The 19060-nt window shown below is 36.2% G+C and overlaps 1 protein-coding gene across 2 annotated transcripts in view; it reads right to left on the bottom strand.

Moving 5' to 3' along the window:
* Positions 1-232: 232 nt before the first annotated feature.
* CALCR (calcitonin receptor) overlaps positions 233-19060 on the bottom strand; it is a 132332-nt gene continuing 113504 nt past the window's right edge. For both annotated transcript variants that reach the window (XM_053609299.1, XM_053609300.1), the window contains 6 exons: positions 14656-14809; positions 11712-11772; positions 11560-11626; positions 9252-9470; positions 8552-8593; positions 233-2221 (listed from right to left, as the gene is read on the bottom strand). In XM_053609299.1, the coding sequence (XP_053465274.1) occupies positions 1973-2221; positions 8552-8593; positions 9252-9470; positions 11560-11626; positions 11712-11772; positions 14656-14809 (792 nt within the window). In that variant the 3' untranslated portion in view covers positions 233-1972. The remainder of the gene's footprint in view (positions 2222-8551; positions 8594-9251; positions 9471-11559; positions 11627-11711; positions 11773-14655; positions 14810-19060) is intronic.

The raw sequence follows: 19060 nt of genomic DNA, 5'->3' as shown, positions 1-19060 counted from the left end.
TATAATAATCCCAATATTTTTGCACATAGTTTCTAAACTATACTTTCGCATTAGCTTTCCCTCTTCTATAGTACAAGCAAGATGGAATGCTAGCAGACCATGGCTGAAATGAAAAAGTCATCATGAAATGAACAGGAGACCAGATGAATGAATGAAAAAGATGAATATATTTCTTTAGAAAAATACACAAATATACACCTTTTTGCTTTTAATATACTCTGTATTAATTTATAGATATACATAGCATAAGCATTTCACATAATTTTAGCAAAACTATATGCAATTCTATTATAAGCTATTTTGTTGTCATCAGCCCGTACTGTATTAGCAAATTACATCTAAAATATTTTAGCAATATATTATCACATTTGTACGAGAGCTGCCAGAAATACTCTGTTTTCCATGTTTGTAAACAAAAATAGGAATGTTACTACATAACACTGTGATTGGAAAAATACTCTCTTTCAACTCCTCCCTTACAGTCAAGTAAAGGAGACTTAATCTACTTTAGTATCCAAAATAAATTTTCATTTGATAAATATAATTTTTTCTGGGTGCACTAAATATGTAATCAGAATAAATAAGTTTATTTTCTTTCCACAATTAAATCTAAGATGACATTGATGAGACTTGGATTTGGAGGGTTTCAATCTCTATCTTCCTTTAACATCATGCAAACTAAATAATGGTAACTCAGATTAAGTTGCAAACTCATAAATTAACTTCAGATGCCAGTAATGATAGTGGTTTAGTCAAGGATTTTTGAAGATCTTATACTGGGAAGTAAAGAGAAATGTGGGAATATAATAAGTAAATTGTAGTTTTTTTTTAAACATGAATTAAAACATGTTAAACTTGTAGTAGTAACTTTTTTTTCTCCCTGTTTTGCTAATAGCAGCAAACAAGAGGTCAACTACAAACTGATTTCTAATTAGCCCTACTGAATCTTCCTGGAAAAGACCAAGATGTTGTTAAGCTTTGAAGCTGGGTGAAAGGCAGTTAATGGACTTATATGGAGTCTTTTAATTACTAGTCTTCAACAAATTTATCTTTTACTGCTAGATAGCACCCAAGGGCAAGAGGTAATCTGCTTTATAAACCTCGGAGTGAATTGCTTTATAAATCTAGGATTTTAGAAAGCAGAAAACTCTCTTTAAAGAGAGTATTCTCTTCCATTAAGAATCATATTTTTGGCAGTTTTGTGAAAAATTTAGTGATGGATTCTTTGTGACCTCCCAATTTATAAATATCAGCGACCAAAGCACATTCAACATTAAGTCCAATTCCTTACAGCAGTTAAGGCCTGCTCAGGGGACAGGATTATCCGAAATCACGCTGAGCATATAACATTTCCAGAAAATTGACTCTAAATTTCTTTTTCATTCAAAGGAGTGCATCTTCCTGCATACCCAGTCACGTTTCTGGTAGCCACTTTGCCTGCAGAGGTCCTGTAATTTGTGCAGTTTACATCGTATGGATGCTAAAATATCTGAGTAACATCAGAATTGATTGAAATTAAAAAAATTAAAAATAAGATCCTTACATAAATACAGAAATATTCTAATTCAAAATCTAGACTTAAAAAGAAAAAGGTATTGATAAGGGATTTGAATTTTAAAAGGTATAAATGGCTCAAGATCAACAAGGAGCACCCTGTATCTGAACTAGGTCAATTTAATTTAAGGTTTTTCTTGGATACTTTGCTTGCATTACTATGCTAACTGCATCTCAGCGGTGGATGAATGATGGAGTTCACAAGTTGCAGTGGGAGACTCCATTCCTAGACTGTCTCCCAAAGCAATAGTACCAAGAATAACTTTCTCCAGATTTACAATGGACAAATTCACTTAATAATTCTTCACGAATGATATGCTCAGCGCCTGGGGGTATGGGAATCACTTAAAAAGCATAATCTATCTTTCCCCCCAGGAAATGAAGGCTCAGTAATCACGATGCGGTGTCTGCTTCACATTCAAGCGGATGTCTCTTGCTCAATGTCGTTCAAAGGGATGATCTCCGCACCCTCGTCATCGTCGCCCAGGTTGTTGATCGGCGTGTTCCTGGGCTCCCGATGGCAGATGTAAACCGGGATCTCTTCAACCTCAGCAGCCGCTGCCGCTGCCAACCGAGCAGCCGAGCGTCTGGGGGCGCGGCGGCGCCCCCCGCGCTGGAGCCACTGGATCTTAAATTGCGCCCACTGGCGCTTCAGAGTGGTCTGAACCTGGGAGGGAAAAGGGAGCCTCGTTTATCAGAGAATAGTCAGAAATGACCCACGCTAGTCTACGAGCACAATTCTTAGAGTTTATCAGAGCTACAAGGAAGTCGAATGGTGATTCCGATCTGCCGAGCTGTGCTATATATGCCGTGGCCATGGCATAGACCATCTTGGAAGAAGAATTTGCAAACTGAAGAACTGAATTACTGCTTAGATGACCACTGGCAAGTTTATTTGCTATTTGGGGGCAACATTTCTTCTGTACCCAAGGAATAAAAGTTGACTTGGTTTCATAGTCAATGTACATGTTGTAATAGAGAGACAGGTTTAAGAAACTTTTTTAATGCTACTACTTTTGATAAGGCAGAAACTTTTATGTAAATCCAAATATTTTTGGTCACAAAAAATGCATATGTCAAGTATCGCACAATTCTGGGTTTTATGATAAGGGCCTCATCAGGGGATTTTCTCTTACCCAACATGGCTGGAGATGGAGAATGCCAGATAAAACTCTAGTTAATGAGCTGACAACCTTTCAAGAATAATATTTCATTCTCTACTGAAAGACTTCTCCAAGTCTATTGTTTTATAAACTATAGAGAGGACACAAGAGGTAGACAAAGTGCTAAAGTCAGGAAGCTCTAAATATGAAAACTACAATAACCACAACGGAAAATACTGACACAGGCAGCCAGTGCATTTGCTTGCCTAGCTCTGCTTTTTACAGAACCAAATACAAGAAGTTCATCCTTCCTCATCTCCAAACTTCTGGCTTTTCTCTCAAACTGAACAAAGCTAAAAAGTAAACGATTATTCCAACAGTATCTCTTCTGTATTTCTGAGCTTCTCTTGCTCACTGCATAAGGAAAGCTGACATATAAGATAGCTGCATCAATTTATGAATACATTTTTAGTTCGCTTGGCCGCCAAACTCAAATATGGCAGCTAAACACATGAGAGAATCTGGAAGAAATATAACAGGAGATAAATCATGTAACCACTTGATCATGGAGAGCCGTTATATCCACTTTACATTTGTATAAGTCTGAAAGAAGATTTAAAAAATGCCTGCAAAGTCTATCAATACTATACAAACTGTATGTATAACATAAGGCTGAATGCTTCTATGGCAAATAAAGTTTTTTTTTTGTATACAATAGAGTAATAATCTCTCCTGACAATTATTAATACTTGTCACACAATTTTAAAAATTTTACTCAGAAGGAGGCAAAGCCAAATGATTCATTGAAAAGCAAGTCAAGAGAGTAAGGAACTTATTAGAGAAGTTCATCTTCACACAGAAGAGCAACTGTAAGGTTCAAACCGACAAACGGCAATCAGAATAATTTAGCAGTCTGTTAATTAGAATAGCAGAGTTTTCAAGTTACTGAGACAACAAGTCCTGTTTTTTCTATTTTCTTTCTTTTTGGGGCAGGAGGAGGAGATGATGAGGTCTTGGATGCAAAGAACTTTTTATCTAATTTTAGTTAAAATAAACAAAGAAAATTTTTATGTGTTAAAGAATTAGGTTCATCATGCAGCTGAGTTTTGCATTGACAAAAGTCACACGTGGGAATAAAGGATGAAATAAAAAGTTTCAGATACTGGTTATTAAGTCTTACTATGTGCCATTTTATAAGAACTTGATTATATTAACATATTTAATCCTCACAACCGCACTATAATAAGGACAGCACTGTATTTCCATTTTACAGATGGGGATAGCTGAAGTTATGTACTATGTCTATGAACAGATAGCTGGAATGTGGTAGAGCGACAGTCCTAAGGGAAGCCTGGCTTTATTTGAATTGTACTACTAAATATAGGTCCTTAAAGGCCAAGTTTATAATCTAGGAACCATCAAATGGTCTGTTGAGGAACTTGGAAATACACTGCTTCAGTATGTTTTTGGAAAAGCAATGTTCGCAGAGAAAGGAAGCTGATAGCTTCCAGGGATTCAGCATCTCTTAAATACCAAGATAATCCTTATAGCTAAAACTTACACAAATATTTAGAAGTATCCAATGTAGACATAAGCTCAGGGCTTTCTAATTTCTATCCGTTGGTTAATTTCCCTACAGTGGCGCTACAAAGTGTGAAGAAAGGAGCTGAAGTTCCCAGTCCCCATAAATTTATAAATTTGGAGTGAGTTTGCCAAAGTGCCCAGCATAAAGGAAACAAGTTTTTGTCTTTATTTCACTTGTTCTTTTAAAATAATCCCCATCAGAGTATGTATATTCATGAAATACTAAGTTCAGCATGAGGCCAAAAGGTTTGAAATCTATTTTAATTTTTAAAGTTATTATTACAGAAAGGTTTATAGCCTTTTCTAATTTTATTCTAAAATTATAATCATCCTTTTGTGTGGAGATAGCAATTCACTTTAATTTGTAAACTACACATATAAGAATAGACACTTAACAGCATGTCAAAGACACTTCAATAATTATAGCTTAATAAGAGCAATTATCTTCTACAATACCACAGGTCAAGCCTGATGCTGCTTTGATGAAAAGAAAAGGAGGATTTAACCTATTTGGAAAAAAAACAAAACAAAACAGAATTTTGTTGCTCCTGAAATGTAACAGAAATGTGAGATATTGTCAATGGGCTGAGTCAAACACACAAAGTTTTGAATTATGTAAATTGATCATTGAGTAAAAAAGGAATGACCACAAATGACTTTACTTTTTTTAATGATTACATCAATGTATTTATTACCAGCTTCAAAAAAATACAGCACTGGACTTATGGGTTGAGGTATAACTATTACACCAGGCCCTGTTGTTAACAATCCATGTAAGGTTGGTATAGATGGGACTCTGTTCCTACATTTGAAAAAAAGGAAAATAAAGTTGGAATCTTCTTGGTTGGATTTGAAAGTTTCTGTCTTTTGCCTTTCTTTTTCTAAGTTCATCATAAGTACCTGTAATTAGGTACTGATGAATGGAAGGTGGGGTTACCCCAGGAGTTTTGCTCCAATGAATGAAAAGATTTCAAGGTCTACTTCACTTTGTGCCACCAAAATTCAACAGAGCAGCTTCAGTCTTTGTTTAAGATTAAAAAAATCATGATTTTAAAAACTCTTTGAATTCACTTGGAAGTTAAAAAGTAATTGCACAATTTAAATGGTTTTATATGACTCCCAGAAGCTGGATCCCTATTAAACCCTATTAATTAGATGCTAAGGAATACTTGTGAATATTATTTACAAAGTTGTTACTGATACTCTTTCTATTCTTTGGAGGACGTATCAGCAATATCTCTACTGGTTTCTGGTGTTATCTCATAGTATTCATATGTTCTATAATTTGTGGTAATTGGGTACTTTCTAATTTCCAACCATTGGCTAATTTCCTATAGTAGCGCTACTCAGTGTGAAGAAAGGAGCTGAAGTTCCTGAGGTAGCTGAGAGGAGAGAACTGGTGAATCAGAGTAGGGCTGTGTCTTTGTCAAGGAGGCTACAGAGTGAAAGGATCTCTAGGGTCCTCAGAAGTAGCATAAACTCAAACAGTAGGTGTTGGCATTCATATTTGATAACCAGCTTCTCCTTTGGACAACAGCTTTTGAGTTGGCTGGGTAGTTTCCACAAAAAGACTATTGTAAACCATTAGAGGCTGGTGGAATGGGCTCTTGAAAGCAAGATGAAGTATAGAAAATGAACAAAGTTTTAGTTTCTGCTGAGTCCAATTTGTGACCGTTAAATTGAGATCCTTCATGTTACTTTGATCTACAAACTATTTATCCACAACACATGGGCAATAATAAGAAACATGAAGCAGGGAGAAAATCCAATGTGGTGTTAGTACTCTCAATTCTAAGCTACTTATTGGAAAGAAATTGGGCATGTATATAGCTATGATCATCTTTTCGAAGTCTCTGAGATACCTAATAATTTACAGATATGTTTGGCTTGTCAATGTCCACACACTTGGAAGAGTTTAAGTGTGCTGTCATGGTCATCCTTTCTGATTCCTATTACTTTAATTCTCTAAATTCCTTCCCTGCTTCTAATCTACCCACTGACCCTCTACATGATCCATTTTCATAATAGGAATCATTGATAACATACTGAAAATAAATCAAAATTACAGTCTCCATTTCACCATTTACAATTGACATATTATTTCCTTAGCTCTCTGCTAAAACTTGATATTCTGCTAGGCAGAGTTCCATTATATCCCTGTCTCAGATGCAGATGGAAATAACTTCCTGAATGTGTGAGTGCCCTGCTTGTGTTCACTGTTGCTTAGGCGATGCCTTCACAGAATGCCCAGCTGAGACTCAGACACTTAAAATCCATGGGGCCATGATATTATATTTGGCACAGTACACAATTTCTATATTATTAGAAGTGTCACACTTGTGCTTTCCCTCAGTGATGGGATCTTAATGAAAATGAAAATGGTTTCTTTACTTCAAAAAAAGAGATAATCTTTTATTATCAAATGAACTTGAGACAGTGAATTGTTAGGAATGCCTGTGGATTTGCTTTCTATGTACGACACTTCCAATGACAGCATCATAGTTAAGACACAATAGAGATTATTGTACTTTTACAAATGCACAAAATCTTCTTGTATTTCTTAAGGCATGCCCCTCCTGGGCCTGATTCTTATATTAGTTTTATTTTGATATTATTTCAGATGAAAACATTTATTTTGCATGCCACCTGAAACAACTCAAAAGGCATGAATATGTATTCACACAAATCGATATGAACACCAGGTGACTTACGCCCTACTCATTTATTAATTTTTAACTATTCTCAACAAAAAGGGGACACTTTAACAGGTGGCAACAGAAAGGTTTTATTTTTATTTCTATCCTAGACCCCTAGTGTAGCCCCTTAGCAATAATGAATGGGCAATATATTTCTGTTGAATGAAGGATGGATGAACAAAAGCAAGAGTAAAATGTAAGGAACTATGTATGAAACCTTGCCATGTCCAAATTGGAGATGGATACAAACAGGCCACAGGGCAGCAAAATACTTTAGCAGCTCACTAAATATTTAAGAAATAAAGAACAGAGAATAAACTAAATATTAACTGACGATGATTAGACAATGTTTCTAATCACTAACAGGAAACCAATACATTGATGTTTTCGCAAAATGTGATTGGTTTTGTATAGACTTATTCTTAGGAGGAATTAATTGAAAATATTCAAAAATACTTTTGCATTGAAAGTTGTACTTTTAATGTACTAGAGAAAGTATACTAACAGAGTTCCAGGGAGAGATTATAGATATAGATAATTTAATTGGCATTTAGTTAATTTAATTGATAATCAGGAAATTTGTATTCCAGTCCTGGTTCTATAACTACAACTGCGTTTTTCACCATTAGGCAAGCCACATGATCTTTTTGGAACTTAGATCTCTCAGGGATCTTTTAAATTGTATCCCCTAAAACTATGGAAGTTCTTTGAAAGAACTGTGGCAATCAAAGTTCCACTTTTATGTTTTACAAATTGAGCTCCTAGGCAAAATTTTGTTGGGAAAAAAGGTATTCTGGCTAAAAATAAAAATCCTAAGCACCCTGGCTGTATGAATCTCAAGATTCTATTGATCTAAATAAATGTTTAGATAATATAGGATTTATTTGAGAATCCTTTTGAGCCTTATCTTCAGGGTGATTTTCTTTTTCTTTTTTTTTGGTAGAGACAGAGTCTCACTCTATGGCCCTCGGTAGAACACCGTGGCCTCACACAGCTCACAGCAACCTCCAACTCCTGGGCTTAAGCGATTCCGTTGCCTCAGCCTCCCAAGTAGCTGGGACTACAGGCGCCTGCCACAACGCCTGGCTATTTTTTGGTTGCAGTTTGGCTGGGGCCGGGTTTGAACCCCCCACCCTCAGTATATGGGGCCGGCGCCTTACCGACTGAGCCACAGGCACCGCCCCAGGGTGATTTTCAAAATGTTGAAAAAGTGGTATGACGCTAGCACCAAGAAGCTGGGAAAAGGCAGGAACCTTTACAAGTTGGATGGATACTGGTTCTGGCCTAGTGACAGCTTGGCTCTCCCAAAGCGATATGATTTCTCTTTCTATGGGAATCCAGAATGGCTTTTACTATTACTGTTGGGGTGCTGACTTGTTCAGGATGCAGCCCAAAGAAATGATAATGTGGCTGCCTGTCCAGATAGTATCCGCAATTGTACCATACATCTGTAGATAAGATTTAGCTCGAAGCAATGGCGGAAAAAACTATGCTAGTAGACACAAAACCCTATCGGGTCAACTGTAGAAATAAGATGAAATACACATGAGGGTCCTTTGGAAACTGTAAAATTCTGGCTTTCTATGAGCAGTGTTACGTGAAGTGCATGCTTACCTGATTGTTGCAGAAGCAGTAGATAGTTGCGACGAAGAATCCCTAAAAACAGAAGAAAAAATAGAGTTGAAGATATTTTTGTGTACATTACATTGGTTAGTAATGATTGTAAATAAACTATCTGGAGAGGAACGTTTGACTATTACAAAAGCAAGTCAAGGCTCGGTGAGGCCAAAAGGCAAGAAAAAGAATTACCTGCCACTCACATTCAGTGCTGCTCTACAAGATATTCCATTAGAAGTGTATTTTCCCTGTTAGGGTCTTGTTGCTCAGCTAAAGGACTCTTCTAGTAAATCTGTTTACTATACTTCTCCTTTTAACATGGAGATTTACAGCAGGATATGATAATTGTAGTGCATGTGACAAAAAATTTTATTTATTTATTTATTTTATTTTTTTAATTTTTATTAAATAATAGCTGTGTACATTAATATGATCATGGGGCACCATACACTTGGTTCATAGATCGTTTGACACAGCTCATCACACTAGTTAACATAAAAAATTGCGATCTTATAGCCGCGGTTCTCAATTAAAGGGCTGCGGCATTAGGAAGGTTGAGAACCACTGTCTTAAAGAGTTGGGCAGAGAAATCTTTTATAAGCACAAGTGTTCATAATATTTAAGATCATAGCTTTAGATTTAGATCAACTTCTGAATAAGTGTAGTGGATGAATAAATACACTGTTGCCTTCCTTACCTGGAAGTGGATCAGAGAATGCATGAGGTAATCGTATATCTTCCCAAGCACCTTGTTGGAAGGCCTCCAGGGAAAGACCACAAACTGGATTCCCAGCAGGGGCACCAGGATCAAGGTAGCCTTCACAGCCTTCAGGTACAGGTACGATTCTGCCTCATGGGTTTCCCTCATTTTGGTCACCAGCACCCGGACGATGTTCAGCAGGAAGAAGAAGTTGATCTGCAAAGAGATGATGTTATGAGCAAATCATTCAGCTGAGTACCATTGAATGCTACCCACTGCTCTCCATTCTTGTTTTTCTGGTGTGGGGAACAGAGGTCACCTACACAGAACAGGAGAATCTGCCTGAGAGGTGCTGTGATTAGCTTAGCTTTCCTGGGGCTCTCAAAGGACCTCTCCAGACCTGTATTCATATTCTTTTTGCTTTTCCTAAATAGGAAAATATTTTCCCAGTTCATGTAAATATATTAGGTCCAACTCTCATAAAGGTATCTAATCTTCATTTTGTCTTTATAACTTTTAAAGGGGAGTGGAAAACACCACTTTTAGATCTTGCCTTCCTGTTTATATTAGCAAGATTTCCCCCTAGCCAGGACTACTTGACTGAAAGAGAAATGAGGATTAAAAAATTCATTGGTAAAGTTTATGTAATGGAAACAAATAACATAGCCTTCTTTTAAAACTAATATTTTAAAAAGAAAACATATTAATTGATAATTTACATTCAATAAAATGCAAACTTTAAGTGTACATTTGAGGAGTTTAGACAAATATTTGCACCTGTGGAACATCCACTCCAAAGAAGATAAAGAACATTTCCATCACCTAGAAAGGTCCCTCCTGGCCCTTTGTAATCAACACCGTTCCCCCCTCCCATCTCAAACAACCACAGCTTTCTACTACTATGGGCCAATTCTGGGCTTTTAGGGTACCCATCACTTGAATAATGTGCATTGTATCTACGGAGTACTTTTTGATAAGTTAGAATGTCATAGATTATCTCCAAAATGTACCAGAAAAATTATTCAATGAAACTTCTTCATTATAAAACATTTTTAGGATACTTGAATTATCTAAGCTTTAGAGCTTGTAGATGATAATGTTGGGAGATGGAGTCCAGTCTCCTGAATTCTAAGTAATTAAGAACAACAGTGTCTACACTAAGAATCTGACCTTTGGCCGTGAGTCCACTATTTATTATTAACTCACTAATTGAGCTTGCCTTGGATAATTGAATTTCTGGACCTCAAGTTCACAGAACCAAAGATCTTTAGAACTGTGGAGTATCAAAGAGGATTTGATAAATGTGCAAAAATTTCTCAAAGACCTTACGTGTTTCTAACACTAACTTCCCCTAAGCAGGAAGATGAAAGAATAAATGTGACATGACAAATTTCCCTGCCTAACAATGATTATTTTTTCAGAAACATCAAATTGTCCATCTAGAATAGACATAATACCAGCTAGAGACCATTTAAAATGTAAAATTAAAATCGAAATATTTAATCGATTTTATATGGCTTGGTTCATAAGACATAAGATCAAGTATATAGAGAAATTGAAAGGTACATCTAATTGTCTAATCCTATTTTGATATAAACACGATCTCTCCCATACCAGTGGATACAATGACAAAAGATCATTAAGTATAAATTTTAAAATGTATAAGAAATCTATATCTTCTGGGTCACAAACTATTTTTGGTCGTGAAGGTTAGTTTTGAAACCAAAATTGTTTTTAGAATTTAATTGATAACCTATTTTAAAATAGTTAGAATGATTGTTCTACCTGGAATAGAAAAACAAAAATGAGTGTATTGCCCCCAAATTTCAAGAAAGAAAAGAAATTGGTAGTAATTGAACCATCACAGTGTGTTGTAAAGTTTCAAGACGCACCTAAATGGGCCACTGTGAGGATAGTTAGTGATGATGCATGTCAGGCCCAGGGAAAAAGAAGAGGGATGACACTGTTTATGATAAGCAGTATCTCATTTTCTTTACCTGGCAACATCTTTTCATCATTCCTCTAGCCCCTTGACCTTCACCTTTACCTAGGAGAATCTAGTTATAGAAGTTTTAAAAAATAAGCTACATTGCTGTTATAGTGTGCATGAAAGTAAACTCATGTGACTCCCCCATGTATAAATAAGTGGCCCTTTTTTGAAGCCTTTAAAGTCCAATTGTTTTTCTTTATCATTAAATTAGATTCATTCTGAAGTTATTATACATATGCTGTATAGAATCACATTCACAGAGATCTTAACAAAGATATAACACTGTTAATAATAGACTTCAAAAGCAATTCTCACCACCAATGCCGCCATAACAGGGCCATGGATGATGTAAAGCAAATGCGTGTCCACACTCAGCCAGCAGCTGAAAATAAAAGGAGAGCACATGAATACAAATGTATTGATTTTATGTGTGAATCTGTTGACTTAAAGACTGCCGTAATACCTACTTGTCATTGAAGTACAGGGTCCGAGTAATGGCATGGATGATGGTTGGCAACAGTGGGAACCCTGCAAACGTGAAAAGTACAAATCACACTGGGTCATAAGATGCAGCTACAGTTGCATCGCATGGAAAATGGCAGGATACTTGCAAAAATACTGGCAAAGTCACTGTGTCTGTCAAGATATCCCCCTGACATTTTGCACAAATTACCTTTGGTCAAGGCACTTGACAGTTTATGGAAGCAATAGTCTGCTTTTAAAATCTTAGCTGATGTTCATATTATTTCTTCTAGCCTTTTGTTTTTCTATTTATATCGTGTGCATTGATCCTGCTTCTTTTTAATATGAGCACTTCAGAGAGCCAGTGTATTCCCTCCTCTCTGTAAGTTCTGGCTATAGAACCTTTATGAAGACAGCTCAGTCCCCACTTCCCTGGTTGAACAGAAACTTTGAATTCATAAGTGGGATGATGGGGATAGTTACTAGCAATGCATCCTGCCAGGTTACATCTTTTTAAAAAATCAATTTCATTCTATAAATGTAATCTAGAATAAAGCTGTGATTTTCTTTAAAAAAGATTCTCTTTTCGCTCCAGTGTATCTATAAACAAGAGAATATTGTTAGATTTGATTGAGGCATCTGTAGAAAGAGGTTTTGTTATTACTATCAAATTAAGAAATGTGTCTCAGGAGAGAACAAAATCTATAGATTTTTACTTTTTGTGAATTATATGCAAAAAGAGAAGACCTCAAAATATTGAGTTTTGACCCCCAAATAAACTCAGCTTCTAAACCCATGAAGCATATAATTCAATAGGACCGTCAATTTAATGTTTGGTTTAAAATAATTTTGAGTTTGGCTATTTGCACAAAAACTGTATTTTTCACAGCAGTTCTAACGTAAAATTTCCCCACCTGAGTTCAGAAACAGAAACTCAGTTTCTAGTCTGAGAGGCATATGAAAATCTCAATCCCATCTGACCATTTAGTATAAAGGAAAGTGTTTTCTACTTTATAAGGAGGAGTACACACCCCACCCCTGTGTACTCCCAGGGCTCCTCCCCTTTAGCTGGGCAGTTTGTTTTTTTATGCAGTTTGTTTTTTCTTTCCTCTTCTGAAAGGCCTGAAGATCCTTAACAACACGTTCCTCCCATCAAAGATGGCAAAGGTGAGCTTAATCCTGTCTCTGTGGGATTCTTTTTTTAGGGGGATTAGATAAATTCTATTTGTTCAATGTAAAAGTCCATGGGAGGGGGTTGGATTTTTCCTTCCTTTCATTTCTAACAAGGGGGAACCAGCAAGGTGAAGAATCAATTTGAAGAGTGTTGAAAAATAAATGATTTCTGAGAACTAAACTTCAGTATTGGAAGTTGTTTCAATTTGAGAAGCATCAACCAGTAAGTGGTGTGGTGCAGACTTGGAAGGGAATGACTACTGAAAGAACCCTTCCTCAGTCACCTCCAGTGAATTTCACCACCACAGACTTGTTCACCCAGAGGGGAATGTTTACCATGTCTCTCAAACTTCTACGAGATTGGTTTCAAATCCCCAAGTTGGTAACAGTATTTAGAGCTGAGCTAAATAGTTGGACTTGACATTAGCTGAAAGTAAATTAGGCCCTAGGATTTGGCCTTTTCTGGGTCAAATATTCTGCGTTCCAACTTTCAAGATTCTTTTCAAAGCATCTCGATTATGCCTTTTTTTTTTTTTTCTGGCATTGTATAACTTAGAACCAATCATACTGTCTTAGTATGAAAAGAATTTCAAAAGGACAACAAAAATATTTAGTAGGGATTTTTTTCTTGGCTTCATTAAATTCTGTAAAGTTTCTGTGAAACGTTTTTTTCTTGAGAAGTTACTAGGTGGTTATTTTACTTGTCTTCCTCCCATCCTAAAACAATGCTTCCCTAAAGTTCTAAGAGGGCTGTTACTTTCAAATATGTCATTATACTCCCAGTTTTGTTCTTGGAGTTCAGATTTGGCACTGTGATTTCTTAAGGGTAACAAGTTAGGGTATGTGTGTGCGCACACGTGTGTAGGGATGGAGAAAGACAGACTGAGCTCTGGCATGCTAAAAAAAATTGCATTTTAAAACAAATCTGTTAACAATTTGCCTTTCTAAAAGTCTGTAGAAGTGCAAATCCCTCTAATTTTTTAATTTATTTTTATTTGATTGTGGTAAGAACGCTAAACAGGAGATATCTCTTACCAGATTTTTAAGTGTATAATACACCACAGTATCATAACTATAGGCACAACAGGTACAGCATATGTTTAGAATTTATTTATCTTGCATTCTTAGCAACTGATTAGCAAATCTACCTTCTGGGCTTAAGGTTCTTCTTGAGTCCTTCTGATGAAGTTTTAAATATTAGCTGATGAAGGAAGCTTAAGTTACCATATAAATATTTTACTTCTTTTTGCTACAGCTGAACAGCTTGTTTCTTTTTTTCCTTTGAATTGTTTGTGTGTGTTAAGCAGATATCTTCACTGAGCCATCTGTGATGATGCCAAAAAGTTTTATAATTAATTTTCAACACATCAGTATAGAAAGAGACGTATCAATTGTTCCTGCCAGGGTGCCTTCTTTTCTGCTGAATGTCACAGGTAAGAATAAATTTATAACCCCCTTTTTTCATGAGAAATTTTCTGAGTGCACAGATAGATGTTTTTGGATAGTCAAAACTGGTGCAAGAAGCATGCCATTGATTTTATTTCAAAGGAAATAAGTAAAATAGATCTGATAGAAATAGTATATGAGTGTGTGTGTGGGGGTGGGGTTTAGGATGAAGTGTTATTTTGGGGTTTTATATCGGAAGGCATTTGATCAGCCAGTAGCTGGATTCCATCATTCCCTGAAGGACCTGGGCCCCTCACTCTGTTCTCTGAAACGAAGACTGGAAGAAGACTTGAAAACGTGGTTCAAAATTCAGCAGGAGAAAATACATACCCCAGCCCAAGAGATAATACCACAGCAGGCGCTGCCCCTCGGTGAACACAGACACCACAATCAGAGTATGAAGATAGATCCCCTCGCAGAGCATCCAGAAATAGTTGCAGGACATCATGTATTGGTGGAAGAAATGCAGAATCTTGCAGCTCACCTGTCAGACAGGAGGGAAGACACTCAGGGGAAGACATGGGTAGAGACCAGGCAGTGAACAGACGGCAGATGTGAAAAGGGGCCCAAGTATCTGCATCCAGTTAGCAAGGCAGTTTCCCTGTGTGTCTGGATTTGATGAGTTAAATCACCATTCAGTGCCTTCGTTATCAGATATTTCAGTAAAACATAAAATTTGCTGAGTGGTAATGTCATTTTCAAGAAAGGATCCACAGTTTTCTTGATGGAGCACACTATTTAGACAAATATATCTTTTTCGCTAAATGTGCCAAAGAGTTTTTATAATTATTTGATTAAAAATGGAATTGGACTGATATAACTGAGGTTTTCTTTAGTCCAATAAATCAAGCCAACCTCAAAATTACATAGACAATACATGCTAACTATTGGATCAGTTTCCCATGATCTTTCAACCACCCATAAGAAAATTCCTCTGATTTGTATAATACAGGAATCTTGTGTGTCAATAAATGTGTTCGAAAACCATTTACTATTTTTCCATTTCACATGTACTCAGTACTAGACTGGAATTAATGGATCAACACTTATGTACACATATGGAAGTAAAACTCAACAAAAATCAAGCAGGTAGCAGGGAACAGGAGGAGATGGGTGAATTCACACCTAATAAGTACAATGCACACTGTCTGGGTGAAAGGCACACTGAAAACTTTGACTCAATCTGTACAAAAGCAAATTATGTAACCCAAAGCATGTACCCCCCATAATAATCTGAAATTAAAAAATTAAAACCATCTATGGGGAGAAAGAGTGCCTCCAAATGTAAACTGCTTTGGAATTTTTGTTGTTTGTTTAGGAAGAAACCAACCTCAGAATAGGTAGTCAATGTTTTGAAGTGTCCATTGTGCTGGGAGTAGGGGAAGGGCTTCAGGATGAGAACTAGGAAGGAAATCAGAACTGATCTGTGGAAGCAATGGTGGCAACCGTGGATCACGGCCTAGGTCTTACTTTCAAGGCATTGCCGATCCACCATTTTTGGTACCACGTGCACTATAGGCATGTTACTAGGTGTGAAAGGGAGCTGAGGAATTCCATCTCGCCTCCCAGAATGCATTCTGCCTGAAATGCCCTAGGATTTCATTTCTTTAGCTTATGGCCATTTTTCTAACTAAAACACCAGTACTGCGGGGAGAAATCACATTTAACCCTATCCTTCATATTAATAGAAACCTCAGAGTAGAAGAATTGAAAAAAGTGAAGAGAAGGTATCACAGAAAATGCAGATTTGGAATATGGTTGAACAAACACTTATTGAGCTTGTGCTGGAGACAAGCAGTAGGCTAGAGGATTCAAATAGTGGAAGAGCCCCTAAAAAACAGTCCTTAAAAGGTTCACAAAAGGAGGGCCTCAGGAAGTATTGTCCAAAGCAAGCTTTCTCTGCTGGAACGCTTTGGCAAGGGCCAAGCCCTTGCATATATCACTCTCAGAGTTTACTTTATTCTCATGACACCTTTGATGTGACCAAAAATTTTAACTTTCACACACACAGAAAACTACTTGGAATTTCTCCCTCTCTCATTGGTCAAACTGGAGTAGCAGGTCCAGCTTCTACACTAATTTCTTACCGTTAGATATTGTAATACACTAAGGAAAAATGTGGGTGATGTTTTAGTTTCGTTTTGCTTTAAAACAAATTCGGCGAAGGATGATCAAAAATAACAGCCATGTGTTTCTCAAAGGATCTATTCTGCCAGAGCTTGATTGTAATGCATACTTTAACATCTTTTGGTTTTTCAAAATGGTGACTAAGTTTCATGCAGTAACTGTGCTTGCATTTTTGTGTTCAATCCTGGGCTAGGTCCTAGGGTTGCAAAGATTAAGTTAATGCCTACAATTAAGGAAGTCAACTTCTGGTAGGGAGACATATGTAGAAAAAAATTAGTTCCACTATGCACTATGACTTCGAAAAAAGATAATTTTTCTAGCCAACTTTAAGAATGTTAAAAAATTCTTTTCTTACGTACATAGTAAATTCTGGAACGTAAGTCAGAAGAAAAGAAAATCAAACTAGTGGAGATTGTGTTACTGACATTAAATAATCCACTCATTTGTGTGATAATTGAGAATGAATGGATTAGCAGATTCTGCCAAAGTTGATCATATTAATGAGCATTGCCAAACATTCTGCTTAGAACAATGCATTTTTGGGGGGCTGCAATACCAGCTAATTTATAGTAAAAGAGGTGGCTGACTATAAATTGACCTTTAAAATTCACATGGAGAATATTGAAGCAAAATGAAGAGCCTGCACACAGTATCTCTCCCGTCTCTTTAGACGTTGAGGGACCAAATAAGGAGGTGGGAAGACTTATGGCAAACAGTTAAAACGTCATCCTTCATTCAAAATATTGAAAAATTAACTTGAAATGGTCTAAAAAGTACTAACTCTGTAATAATTTGCACCGAATCAAAGCTGTCAATTCTGTTTCTGCCAAATCTTGTTTTAAAACAGAACTAAACTTCATTGTTTGTTCAGAGCAATCTCTAGTGATTAAGCATAATTATTTACATTTCCCTGAAGCTTCTAAGAAAGATTTTATCATCAGTTCACTTTTGTACAGAAAGAAGAGTGTGACATTATGTTTACTTGATCAAGGAAAGAATCAAATCAATTTCTAAATATGTTACTTAAAGGAAAGGACATTTTAAAAGACTCTGATAATAAAGAATTATGGTCTAATTTGGTTAATTTTGCTAGATTTTAAAAAATTAAATTTGATTTGATACCTATTTAGATAATACACTGAGTGAACCTGTAATTTCTGTTAAATATGTGTCTACTTGATTTATCTTTATGTCTCTGCTTTCTCTTCCATCTTCACTCTCAGGACTTAAACCTGATCATATTTATATACAGTAGGTGAGTAGCAGTTGCTTATTATGTTGAAAGAAATATGGCTGTAGGTAGTGTTTATAGTATTGTTCAATGAAAATGTTTTAACTCCTAATTCAATATTATTGATCAGTATCCAAAGAAGAGCTTCTAATATGTGACAAATAAATGCCAGAGTCCTTTTCACCTGACAGCACTACAGTTCTTGCAAATGTCTACAAAGATTTGAAGGGGTCAGGCTGCTGACATGGACAGAAAACTTAACAATGCTGCACTGTGTCCATAGGGCGCTGTCTTGAGTCTTTGAGCAGGGGTTCTTTAGAAGGTGGCGGCCTCTAAAGTCTGCTAGGCTGTATCATTATCCCCTGTAGCCCCAGCAGAACAAGCCTTTGCCTTTGTACTTCACACTGGGCATGTGTATGCGCCACCAGTTGTATGCAAAAATTTTCCTAGGGGCATGTGAATAATCAGTGGCCATTTGCACAATTTTCTAATGTTCTTTAGGCTGTTCTTTTCCATCTCTCCTTTCACTTTACAACATAAAAGCACACTCCTCACCTGTAACAAATTTTACTATGGTTCATTACTCAAGTGTAAAACAACTTCCAAGTTTCAACCTCTTGAGAGGAAGGAAGTTTGATGGGAACAAAACAGATCAGTTTATGTCTTTCATCAACTTTGGGACATTTTCAGCTTTTATTTCTTCCAAATTCTTTTTCAGGCTCATTTTTTTTTTTAACTGTCTTTCCTGAGATTCAAAATATATATGCATTTTAGACTTCTAGATATTGTCTCACGAGTCCCTGAGACTGTTCATTTTTCCTCCCAACATTTTTTTCTCTGTTCTTCAAATTGGAAAGTACCTATGGAGTTGTCTTCAACTTGACTCTTTTCTTTGTCATCTTGACTCTGTTATTGAGCTCATCTAGTATATATGTATATATATTTAATTTCTGCTGCTGTTTTTAAGTTTTAGAATTTCCAGGTAGTTCTTTTTTTTTTTACAAAAAGGTCTACTGTTTTTGGCTGAGATTTTTCTATTTTTTATTCATTCATTCACTTGAGCATAGTTATAAGAACTCCTTTAAAATGTTTGGCCGCTAATATTAATGTCTGGATCATCTCAGGGTCTCTTTCAATTGTGTTTTCTCTTAAAAATATGTCATATTTCCTAATTTATTTTATGTCTGATAATTTTAAATTGAGTTCTGTATATTACAAATATTATATTGTAAATCCTGGATTCTGTTATATTCTTTTAAAGTTTTCTGATTTTTGTTTGTTTTAGTAGGCACTTTGTTTGCCCTAATCCAATGTGCAAGTTCCCTGTGATAGCAGTGCCTGCAACCTCAGCTCAGTTATTTTAGACTTAGCTATGCT

Source organism: Nycticebus coucang, chromosome 11, assembly GCF_027406575.1.
Source record: "Nycticebus coucang isolate mNycCou1 chromosome 11, mNycCou1.pri, whole genome shotgun sequence".
Taxonomy (NCBI): domain Eukaryota; kingdom Metazoa; phylum Chordata; class Mammalia; order Primates; family Lorisidae; genus Nycticebus; species Nycticebus coucang.
Note: the sequence above shows the minus strand (reverse complement) of the source record. Positions and strands in the feature narration are given on the sequence as shown.